Here is a 12,718-nt window from a genome sequence, read left to right as displayed (position 1 = left end):
TTCGAGTCATGTTTGGTCTTAAAAACCCATTTACAACCAACTCATTTTGAAGCTTCAAGCAATTTAACTAGATTCAATACTTTATTGTCATCCATTGATTTCAACTCCTCTTTCATTGCATTCAACCACTTTTCAAAATTGTCACTTTCTATGACTTATCTAAGTGAGATTGAATATTTATCAATGGTCAACTCACATTCATGTTCAACTAAATACACAACATAATCCCTTGAAATAGCTTGCTTTTTTATCCTTTCAAATCTCCTTGGTATTATTTCTGACACCTCTTCTATCACTTGTTCATTTATGACTTGCACATTTTTTGTTGGTTCATTACCTATATGTTCATCTTGTGGGTTTTGAATATGATCACGTCGCCTCTGGGTGTGATTTGATTGTAATATAATCAGAGGAACAACATATTGAGGAGGGACTATAAGTGAAGAAGATTTTACTAAGAGTCTTTATAATATTCCTATTCGTGATTTCTCACTCCCACTATACTAACCATTCTCAATGAACCTAGCATTAAACCACTAAACTGACACTTGTCAAAAGACTAAATATTTATTATATATAACTAAAACCTATATATATATAATAAATTATATATACAAATAAGTATTATATTTGAATATATAAATTATATTTAAAATTTACATAAATAGATTTTTAAATATAAATTACTTTTTAGAAACAAGATAAATAATTTATATTATGATAAAAGACTATTTCTAATTATTGACAATGTATTTTAAAATATTAGAATTTATTTCATAAATAAATATGATAAATAAAAAATTAAATTAGATAAAAAGTTAAAAAGAATCTATAAAATTGTTCCTATTAAAAAATAACCCCTAAAAGTATTTTCGTGCTAGATGATTATTTGCATTTAATATATAAATGTTGATTTAATTCATAAATAAATATGATAAATAAAAAATTAAATTAGGCAAAAAATTAAAAGAGTCACTACAAACATCATCATCAAATAAGAGTCTTTAAAATCGTTTTTGGACAAAATAACTATTTGTATTTAATTGAAAAGATTAAATAAGAAAAACAAAACAACCTCTTATTTACTAATAATAACTATCCATCTTTTTATCACTAGTATGAATAACGAATATTACGTGAATCATAAACATGGAAAAAAAAATGCATTTATATGAATATCCAAACTATTAGAATCAGTCTATGGAGATTGTGGAGATGCATGAGAGCTATTCTTCAATATTCCTGTTATACATAAGTAAACAAATAAAAACAATTTGTATGACGCAAGAAGGAATTATACCCTTGGAGATCTTTGATTTAAAGGAAGGGGCAACCTATGATTTGGATTTGGACAAGTGTATATACTATCTTTCTTATAAGCTAAAATGTCAATACAAATTGAGTACAAGTGAGTGGACCAATGTATATATTTTTGATTCAAAGTGGACCAGTGTATATACTATCAAAGAATCTTACAAAGGAAATGCAAAATTCAGTTCAGCCGTGATGACCAAGCATTTTTCATATAAATTATCTTGAGTGATATTTGAGACCACAGGCACAATGCTTCAAATCGATGTATAGAAGCTCTTGGTCTAGGGTCTAGAAGAGAAGCATTGTGATGATTTCACCGTTTTTGGAAGTTAAATACTTTGATTCCAAAGGCGAAGATAAGTGCAAACAACACTGAGAAACCAGCCACCACAATTGCAACTACTCCTAGAAAATCATGTTCAAACCCAAAATAACTCTTCACAAATTCTTCAACCCTTTGACCATTCTCAAGTGTGTCCCTACTGTCTCCATATTGGGAAGCCACCAATCCATACAAGGTCCATGCAACAGGGCAAATCCAATAGTACCACTTCCACCATATGGGTATTCTCTGAAATTGTTTTCGTTTTCAAAGTTAGTTCATGTCATCCACACTACAAGAAAAAAAATGTCATGCCCTAATGGAAAAATATGTTAGGCATATCCTTTGCTTGGAAAAAAATAAAATTATTAGTACACTACAAGAATGATGTACTCATAGTATATTTTATATCAATTAAGAAATACTAATAATACCGGCTCTAAAACCTCTTCTTAATACTTTCTCTACTATTGATTCAAAATCACAAATTTTAGTAGATCCTATCATTTAATAAGTAAACTCTTTAAATGAAGTGTATGGCCAAATTCTTTTTATAATTTCTAATATAAATTTCAATCAATGATAAAAGATAGTATTAAAGAAAATGTCATTATCACTCCTCGTATCAATTTCTTAAATCAATAAAATCATAAGCAAACCCACAATTTTATACTAATAGTTTAAGAAAAAAATTGTTTACCAACAAAATAATTTTATATTATCATTTAATCACAAACTATCATTTGTATTAAGGGAGTTACTATTGTACCGTAAAAATCAAAGAATTTTAATACTTCAAATTATGTGAACAAATAAGTTTAAAAAATAAATTCTAAATAACAAAAATTTCAAATTAAAAATTAGTATAACATGAATTAATCAAAAAGACTAATTCATAAATTTCAAAATATCAATTTTCAAAACAAATTTTGTTTATATGTGACAGAATTGCAAAAATTAAGAATAAAAGATTGTAATAATACTATAAAAAAATTAAAATAAAAAAGAGAAATAATAAATAATACAGCTAAAAAACTAATTTATACTATAAATTCAAAAAATTAAAATAAAAAAAACTTAAAAATATTAACAAAATATTAATATTAAACTATTTAATTATAATAGATGCTATAATAAGATAAAACATTAAGAAATATAAAAATAATATAAAGATATAACAAAATTTATAAAGATAAATTATTAAAAAATATTAAATTAAGATAAAAACAAAAACAAATAACTAAAAAAAAAAACTTTAAATTAAGATAAAAACAAAAACAAATAACTAAAAAAAAAAAAAAAACTTTGGACTGTTTTGGTACCCTCAATTGTAATCGGTACCATAAAATTTACCTTATAACAATTTATTGATTTTTACAATAATTATCTTAAAAGTCATACCAATAATATTTTTTTTATAGTGCACAAAATTTCACATTGAGGATGCATTACCATTGTACCCATAATTTAATTTCTATTAGATAAAGATTATACCAACGAAGCAAACTCAACCTAGCTATTAGTATGTGATATCATTTTATAGTGACATTCAACAAAGAGATATAAGCAAGGTTGTAACTCACAGATAAGGGAATGATGAAGCCTGAGAAAAGGCTCCATATTGCATAGAATGCACTGGACAATATGCTAGCAACGTGTGCGTTGGGGGTAATGGCCATTGTCATCATACCATAAAAGGTGTAGTATAAGAAAGTGAAGTACATGAAGAAAAGATACCACAGGAACTTTGATGTGATCCAGTCAAATCCCATCATGGCATATACTATAATACCATACATCAGTGTCTGCACCAAGATGTGGGGAAGTTCAATAATAACCTGCAAATATAATACAATCGTTAGACTTCAACTTTTACAGTTCATGATTGAAATTTTGAGTGCTGAGACTCTTCATTATTAGATTAAATTTATTATAAATTATAAATTTTGAGTTTCATATCTGATTTAATTAGTCTCTCTCCTTATGTAATAGTAGAGAACTAGAGTAGAATACATAGAATCTTAAATTTGAATCCTGGTACTGCCATTGTATTTTCAATGGATTTAAAAAAAATCTCTCTCATTTAATGATAAGACCCACCAAAACTTGTGATTTTTAATTAATAATAAAGAAATTATTAGAAAAGGAATATTAAAATAAGTGTCACTATCATTTCTTTAAAAAATTTGTTGTAGTTTTGAATTATAATTGGTAGAGAAATAAAAGGAAAGGTTAATAATATACATTTTAATACATTTTTTCACACCGAAATTCATTGAAAATTACAAAATTTTGTAACTTATTTTTTATTTAACTTGTCTCACTCATGATTTTGTGGTTAAAAATTCAAAAGAATTTAACTAGTAGAACATGTGCTAGAAGGAATATGTTGCTTAGACTATTGAGAGAAATAATGATTAACATATTTTGTTCTTTTTAAAGAGTTGCTTGTATTGAAGTTAGTATTTTACCTGTGCAAGTGCATATGGCAAAGCTGAATACATTCCTGCAGCTCTCTCTCTGTAGAAGACGGTTCTCTCTACTGCTATTATAGGCTGCACTGAGGCACCATTCTGTACTCCAATGAAGGTAACTGCAGCATACATTGAACCCATAGCATTGAAAAGATCTTGCTCTTTTCTCCTGTTATTTCCATTAAAGGTATTATTAGCCTATTAGGTAGTAAGATTTGTTTTAAATTTCATTTTCACATCATTTTATTTATTTTATCACAATCTATAGTATTTTTACACATACCTTTTTAAGCCAATGTCCCAAAATATGATCCCAAATAACAATGCTATTAGTATTGTAAATAGGAGTCTGACTGCTGTATATGATGTGTTCCTCCAGTATGATAAATTCTGTTTCCATAGACAAGCTTTACATTGTGTCACCAAAGTCCGTGAATACTGACTATCAAAGTGTAGATCCATTGAACCTTCCTGAGGTATACTATGCTCTTGGATCAATTGTTTGTTTCTCCTAAACAATTGGAAGTATCAGTCACTAACTGATCATAATCTTCAAACACTACTGCATTAAAATCATAACCTGAGAAATTTGTGCATCTTATATTCTCATAATCCTGAAACTTTGAAATCTGAAGCCTTGGATTGAAACATCAAAAGGAAAAATGGAAAGAAACAAAATAACTGCTGATTACTAATATTAGTGAGTTAGGAGTCTAACCTGTAGAGTTCTGAGTTTCTGTACAAATTGGTGAAGTTGACCTTAAGAGATGCTTCTGTTCCTGCTGATGTAACTTCCAACATCCAGGTTGCAGGATTATAACTATCCTTGATCTTAGGTACTCCTTGAATAGCCTATAGTAATCAAATCATGCAGTGTAGTGAATATGCTAATGCCACAGTAGCATTGTCTGTTATGTGTTCAATCTTATTTTGAGTATGTTTGGATATAAGATATAAGCGTTTTTGATAACTTCTCCACTAGGAATAAAAATATTTTCAGTAAAAAAATTCTCAAAAGCGCTTATAAGCTTATATTCAAAAAGTTCATACACCAGATATTCACCTCAAAGTACTGAATCAGATGAGAACAGCGGCTTCCTAATGGACCAGCATATATCTGCTCTCCTCCCAATTTCAAAAGTAACAGCTGAAAAGGTGGAGAATGTAATGCTTAATTCTTTGAAACATAGTTCCCAAAAGACCTACACAGAATTTTACCTCAATGCGAAGACTACTTAGGATCTATTTGAATAAACTTTTTTAGAAGCATTTCTAATAGTAAAAAAATAAAAAACAAAAAATGAAATAAGTTTCTTCATGAGTTATCCGCTAGTTTGTAAAAGCTCTATCAAATAGCTTCTTCAAAAAATTACAAATTAGTTCATGCATAAGCTAGTTTTAACTTAAGGAGAAATTTATTTCATTTTCTCTTCATATTTTTTGTTCTATGTGTTTCTGGAGAAATTTATCTAAACAGACTCTTAGAACATGGTTCTATGTACTTACCTCATCGAATGCATCAAATATATCAATACTTGGCTGGTGGATGGTGCAAACCACGGTTCGCCCCGTGTTCACAGTGTTCCTCACGGTTCTCATTACAATTGCAGCTGCTCTAGCATCAAGGCCTGAGGTTGGCTCATCCATGAAGATTATTGATGGGTTGGCTACAAGTTCAACTGCAATTGTTAGCCTCTTGCGCTGCTCAGTTGAAAGTCCAGTCTCACCTGGTAATCCAACAAGTGCTTCTCTTATTGAGTTAAGCTCTACAAGCTCCATAACTTCCTCAATGAACATCTACATCTCATAAAATTGAGTTGAAGTTAACAAGTTATATCCTCAAACCTAATGTTACCACAACAAGTGTATCAGATCATTGCAAGTAATTAATAAAGACTAAATTACATAAGCACTCTTGAGATTTGGTGAGATTGCACATATACATCTCCTACTTTTTTTACCCTTATACTAACCCTCTTAATTGTTTAAAAAATATTACACTAATATTTTGTATACATTACAATAATCTCTCTTAATTATTTGAAAAACATTACACCGTTACTGTGAAAGTTAATATAAACTCAAGGAAATAAGGGATCTGTGTGCAATACCACGAAACCTCATGTAGTATTAGTGTAATTTAATTCATGAATAAAAGTATAAAACGGTGAAAACTGAGTATTGTACCTTTCTTGTTGTGCGATCAACTTCACGTGGTAACCGAAGCCATGCAGAATATAGCAAAGATTCATAGACTGTAACATTAGGTGAGTGGATATCAAATTGTTCACAGTATCCTGAGATGCGAGCAAATGTTTGTTGCCTCTTAGGGTACCCAGATATTGTGATGCTTCCTTCAATATATCCACCAGTTTTCCTTCCAGCTAGAACATCCATTAAAGTAGTCTTACCAGCACCACTTACACCCATCAAAGCTGTTAGTACTCCTGGCCTAAACACACCACTAACACCCTTCAAAAGTTCTAGACGGTCCTCAAAAACTCCTTGCCTTTTCATTTCCTACAATCAATATAAAAGTCAAAATTTAGAACAATTATAACTCTTTTTCCCTATATATTTTTCCCTTGTGAGGGTTGGATTGAAGACAGATGGGAATGATATTGAGAAACACAAAATCATGAAAATACTGTTGATGAAATATCCTGTTGCTGGGGTTTCACAAAGTGAAGGATTGAAAATACTAGAAGCAATGTTGGTCATTCAGACAAAGTTCAATGCTATAGCAATTGTCTTGACCATTTGGTGCCAAAAGTTGAAGTAAACACTTAAATATATTTTCAATACAATCATACAAATAGAACGATTAAGTGAAAGATTACATCTTAAAAGTAAGTGTGTAAAGTACCTGTGGCATGTCTACAGAATATTTGATCTCATCAAAAGTGAGGGATAGAGGTTGAAAAGGGAGAACCATACCCCTCCTTCCACTTATATTAGCTTTATCATCAGTAACACTTCCAGAAAAAGACCTGGATGTTATGCTTGCTTCTTCTACCATCTTTGTTTCTGACTTGTCATCACAGTCAATAGATTATGGCCTTAATACCGAAAAGCTAAAGCTAAAAATAGAGAAACTATGAGCCTCGTTGGATATAGTCTAGAAGGGTTCTTAAGAGTTTCTCTACTTAAAATAAAACGTATTTTCTCGTAGAGAAGTTCTTATTAAAAGTCTTTCTAAACTTGTATCCAAACATACTCTATAACTTGAGCTCAAGGACTTACGAGAAGAGCTCTTTCCATTTGTTAATTGAGTTAAATTTTCAGCTGTTGAAGCATTTCTCTCAAGCAATTTCTCACGGGATAGCCCTGCTTGATCCTTTCTGAATGCTGCAGAAGCCATATCCAATGATCAGAAATTAAGTCTGGCCAGAAAAGAGATTCAAGTAAAGTTCTTATCTTAAAAGATAGATGAAAATAGTACTTACGACTTAGATATTGCAAAGCCAATGTGAACAGGAAATTATACAGAAATACATAACCAATTAATGCTCCTACTCCAATCCAATACCAATAAGCTTCTGGGAAAAATCCACGAGTTTTCAGTACCAAAACTCCCAGAGTTTCATTTGAGTTAGGTGTAACCTACAGCAATAACAAATCATCTTCTAAATATATTTATCTTTCCAAGGCTCATTGTTTCTCACGAAATATATTCATCATTGGAAACAAAGAGGGTTACCTTTCTCCAACTATGACCAAGAAATTCATTCACAGCTATAGCATTCTGTCCATACATCAGTGGTGAGGACCAGTAACCCCATACAAACCATTTGTGCACATTCTCTGCCTCAAAGAACAAACTTATCATAAAAAGGGTTCATTAGATGAACCAACATTGAAGCTACATTACCATTTTCTTACCTCGTGAAATCACAAATCCTCCTAAAACAAGAACTACAAGCAATGCAAATCCTCCAACGGTGTTTGCAACTATAACATCCCTTCCTAATGCTGCCATCAACCGAAATAGTGAAGATGCCATCTGGTTAATGCACAGGATTATCAAGTACTGTTTTAAAAGCCTGCCAATAGAACCTCTCATTAGATTCCAAAATGAGTAACCAAACCAGTATCTTAATTGATCACTTGTGATGTTGTGGCTTCTTGCCTTACAAAACTTGGATCAAAGCCAATGGCATAGTAAGATATGCCTTCCCAAATAGCTACTTCTATGAGAGTTATTGGTATTTTGAGAATCCATGGTGGAAGAGAATAAGCCCATGAAGGATAGAAAAGAAGGTCCCTTTGCTTGTAAAAGATAGGAAGTTTCATGATGGCCATATTTAGCTCTGATATTCCATTGAACATCGCCACGGTGACTGCGAAGAAAAGGGCACCCATGTAAGTTCCTCCATCCTCCACAGTATCATGATGCATCCTAGTTCTTAGAAATAATGTTGTAGTCATGATAGCTAAATAGATGAGCTGAAAAGGAGGAACAAGACTTCCATAAGGATCCAAAAGGAAAACATGTACAAGAAGAAGAAAAGGATACATAAAAGTTGGAACACTCTAGTTAATGCTTGAACCTAGTTCCAAATCAGATAATATGAACATAATAAGAGTCTGATTAGATACAAGTTAGAAGTGTTTTTATGAGCTTCTCTACTAAAAATAAAAAAGTTTTTTTTTCTCCAATAGAGAAGTTCTAAAAAAACTCTTCTAAGTTTATATCCAATCGGGCTATTGGTGTTTGAATGTTTCTCACTTGTGTGACTTTGAATATGTAGACAAATGAATTTCTCTTCATAAGCAAAAATTCTCTGCTAGCACAAGCCCTCAGAAGCTCCCTTTTGCCAACACCATACTTCTTTGTGGTCAATGCATTTGGATGGCATTTAGACTTATCAAATGGAATGGCTAGCTCATCTCCAAGTTTTTGACCTATGTGAAATAATTGGAATGCTTCAGCAAAATCCTTGACAGTGACAAAACTATAAGGTTCATCTTTTCGCACCCAATACTGCCATTGATCCTTTCTTGATGTCACCTGTTGCACCCCCATATGAACAAAATTAACCTTCCAGCAATAAAATCAAGAAAAGTTAAGCTTTAAAATCAACACCAAGTGAATCACACTCATACTTCTTGCAAGAAGTCAGCAACTCCTTTTCTTTCAGGACACTTGAAACCCATTGATTCAAAAAACTCAAGTACACTTTCTCTTGGTCCTTGGTACACAATTTGCCCATCTGTTAGTAGTATTATATCATCAAATAGTCCATAAGTTTCTGGCGCTGGCTGTAGCAGAGACACAAGTGCAGTTCCATTCAGAATATGGATTGATTGCCGGATTGAGTTGATTATCTGAAAAGTTGTGGAACTGTCCAAACCAGTTGATATCTCATCCATGAATAACACCTTTATAGGTCCAACCAGCATCTCCCCTTCATTATTCCGCAGAAAATTTTATTAACCAAACTCTTTATAGGTTCCAAATTTTGTATTGTTCTTGATAAATTGAAACTACCTGTTGTGACTCTCTTTTTCTGCCCTCCAGAGATACCTCTTATCATTCCATCTCCTACCATAATGTCAGCACACACTTCGAGTCCCAAAATCTACAACATTTCAGAAGGGAAAACATTAAAAAAATCCTGTTATTGTTTTACAAGTCATCTTTATTTCCTTTATTTGATGAATCTGGACTTTCACCTTAAGAATATAATCCGTGACCACGCGTGTCCGCTGTCTTCCTAGTGCTGCAGCCTACACAGTTGTGATTGAATTCTTCACAATCCTATGTTTTCAGCATTTTATTCAAGAAAAGTTCAATTCTTATTTTGTCAAATATTTTTCTCACCTTCATATAGGCATCAATATCAGGATCTGGTTTAATCTTTGCTTGCTTCTCTCTTCTTAGTAGCTCAGCTAACATCTCTATAAATCAGTGAAATTCAAATCTCTGATTAAGAGAATTTAAGAAGGTTGAGATTTATTTAAATTTTTTTTTTCCTCATGATTTTATTACTGAAAATGAAGCAACAAACCATAATTCTGTCCAACCCCTTGACATCTAGCTGAGAAAGCAAGTGTTTCTCTCACAGTCATTTCTCCAATGTGATTATCATGTTGACTTATATATGCTGATGTCCTTTGTGGCACAAACTCTTCAAGGCCATGCCCATTGTATGTTACTCTCCCAGAATGCTGAGGTTTCATTACCAATCATATTAGTTATTATAATTCGAGAATTACGCAAATGCAAACAATAATTATTATAATTAGAGCATTATATTAGTTATTCCCTCAAATTTATTAAAGATGGTTTTGCTTACTTTCAAATCTTTACCAAGTTTTCCAGCCAATGCCAAAAGCAAAGTGGTCTTTCCAGAGCCTGGTGGTCCCAAAAGCAATGTCATTCTGCAAAAAGTTCATCATCAGAACAAGGAAACAATACATTCTGCTAAAGCAACTGGTTCAAAGGTGCTTTTTTAGAATAAAAACAATGCATAAGTACAAGCATGTTTGCGCACATATATATAATAACAATAAAAAAATAGTGATGAATTCACCTTCGAGGCTTTATGATTCCACTAATATTCTGAAGTATATGTAACGGTTTCTTTGGACTTGGAATTATGTGAAGATAATTTAAGAACCCCTTGGCAAACGGAAGAGATCATTTTATAATCAAAGAATCGAAGATTAATTCAAGAACACTGTAGAATCAGCCTGTGCTATGTTGAATTACCTCTATTACATTAGCAAAGAAGTTCAGCAATGAAGGCAGTGCTCTTCCTCCAACATAAACTTGTGCTTCCACATTTATATGCTCAAATCTAACTTCAATTGTTGGAATATCAAGCCCAACTCTGCAAATTCATGTCAACATAGCAGTCATAAACCACAAGCATCTTAATTCTCAACCACCACATAGTTTCTAATCCACCAAATAGATCTTTTCAAAAGAAAGCCTCAACAACTCATCTCTTGTTTGAAATGTGTTACAAAAAATGGTGCCTTCATTCATGAACTGCTTTTGCAATGATATACAAGACCTTAACAAGGTTATTCCCCCACAACATGGCAGACTATCATAAGAATGCAAGATCAGACTCTGATACCATCTTAAGGAAAGAAAACCTGTAAGAATTATTCCTCACTTAACAAGGTTAGTCCCCAACAACATGGTAAACTATCTTAAGAATATGTGATCAGACTCTGATATCATCTTAAAAAAAACAAAACATGTAAGGATTATTCCTCGTTTATATACTTTATTTTGGTTATATCATCCGGCAAAGCCGGGTTTTCAACAAACTAATGTTCGAATCCCCGCTGGGAAAGGTATCCACATCTAGTGTTCGAACAGGATTGTATCTGATGGAGGTAGGATACCTGTGAGAAACCAAAAACAAGAGAACAAGTTTCTATTTTCTAACTAACCTGTCCATCCTTTCCCTGAGTTTCAACAAGAACCTTTCATTATCTTCTTCTGCTATCTTCACAAGCCTCTCCACAAGAATCTTTCTCTCAGTGAGGCCTAGTTGCTTGATGTCAACCTCTCTCCCTCTCCCCTCTTCATTGTTGAGTATGCTTCTCTGAATGCGTAGATACGTGGGGAGTCTCTCTATAGCTGCCCATTTGAGAGCCTCTTCATCATCTTCACGTTCAGATGTTGAGAAAACGTCCATGCTGTTGTTCCTCCATATGTTGGAGGAACCACCACCTCTTGCACTATCAACTCTGGATATGTCACTTCCTTCCATTGATCTCACTCAAACCAGAACTCAGCTATGAGTGATACCAAACCTTTGAGCATGCCCTTGCTCTCATGCCACAATGATTCTTGTTTTCACTTTTTGAAGAATGTATTTGCGTTAGTATTAGTTATTTATGCAGGAAGAATAACCAGTACTATCTCATCCTGCAAAGCACTCTTTTAAAGGAAAATTATTAGATAATCCTGATGTATTATTATTTTTTCTTTTTGTAAATTAAAAATTTTAAATGTATGTTATATGGTGATTATATGGACTATGAATATTTATTATTTTAAAATAAATAATAATTTCTCTTTTCTAATCCATGCACTTTTATCGATTAAAATTTATTATAAAGCATAAAATTATAGGTAAAAAAAATTGTCAAGAAATGAAATCTATAAATTTTTAATAAATTTTAATTAATAATAAATAAAATATTTGAAATAGTACATTTTTTTACAAGAATTTTAAATAGAACATATCAACATTTTGCTTTAACTACACATTTTCTGGCACTGTTTCAGGTGGGCCTTACAAATATCATTTCCAACTATTAGTCCTATTTCTAATTAACAAGACCATATTAATTTCAACTAATTATCATAAGATTTTTTTTTTCAAACAGATTAATCTCCAAAAATCACAACTAATTAAAGTGGCACATTAATCCAAAATACACAAACCGATGTTGAAGAAAACGGGTACATCTTAAAGATAACATAACGAATAAAGGAATGGTTGGAAAAGACCCGCAACCATAAGAAATGTGTATGGTTTTCTTTCAACAACATATCAATTTCAGTGATGTATCTGATACCCCATTTTTTCAAGTGATGCATGATATACCATGAATTTTATCCTTAAGATATATTTAAATT

At 31.8% G+C, this 12,718-nt stretch overlaps 1 protein-coding gene across 4 annotated transcripts; it reads right to left on the bottom strand.

Moving 5' to 3' along the window:
* Positions 1-1,137: 1,137 nt before the first annotated feature.
* LOC109818995 (pleiotropic drug resistance protein 1) lies at positions 1,138-11,986 on the bottom strand. 4 transcript variants are annotated; one of them, XM_020384559.3, is made up of 24 exons: positions 11,521-11,984; positions 10,826-10,946; positions 10,647-10,735; positions 10,410-10,494; positions 10,122-10,281; positions 9,935-10,011; positions 9,787-9,840; positions 9,602-9,692; positions 9,217-9,518; positions 8,840-9,121; positions 8,240-8,556; positions 7,993-8,153; positions 7,811-7,914; positions 7,557-7,713; positions 7,354-7,458; positions 6,977-7,137; positions 6,298-6,630; positions 5,617-5,907; positions 5,174-5,257; positions 4,829-4,962; positions 4,394-4,621; positions 4,108-4,279; positions 3,220-3,474; positions 1,138-1,885 (listed from the first exon to the last, which is right to left on the bottom strand). In XM_020384559.3, the coding sequence occupies exons 1-24, from the start codon at positions 11,841-11,843 to the stop codon at positions 1,628-1,630; spliced, it is 4,344 nt and encodes a 1,447-aa protein (XP_020240148.2). In that variant the 5' UTR covers positions 11,844-11,984; the 3' UTR covers positions 1,138-1,627. The 4 variants fall into 4 exon arrangements, with proteins under 4 accessions (XP_020240148.2, XP_020240149.2, XP_082919148.1 ...); XM_020384560.3 differs by lacking the exons at positions 10,647-10,735; positions 11,521-11,984; XM_083063022.1 differs by lacking the exons at positions 1,138-1,885; positions 3,220-3,474; positions 4,108-4,279 and having other exon boundaries at positions 4,531-4,669; positions 11,521-11,986.
* Between the last annotated feature and the right edge of the window lie 732 nt (positions 11,987-12,718).

Source organism: Cajanus cajan, chromosome 9 (assembly GCF_000230855.2).
Source record: "Cajanus cajan strain Asha chromosome 9, NIPB_CcT2T_4, whole genome shotgun sequence".
Taxonomy (NCBI): domain Eukaryota; kingdom Viridiplantae; phylum Streptophyta; class Magnoliopsida; order Fabales; family Fabaceae; genus Cajanus; species Cajanus cajan.
The sequence above is the reverse complement of the archived record's forward strand: the minus strand, read 5'-3'. Positions and strand labels throughout refer to the sequence as shown.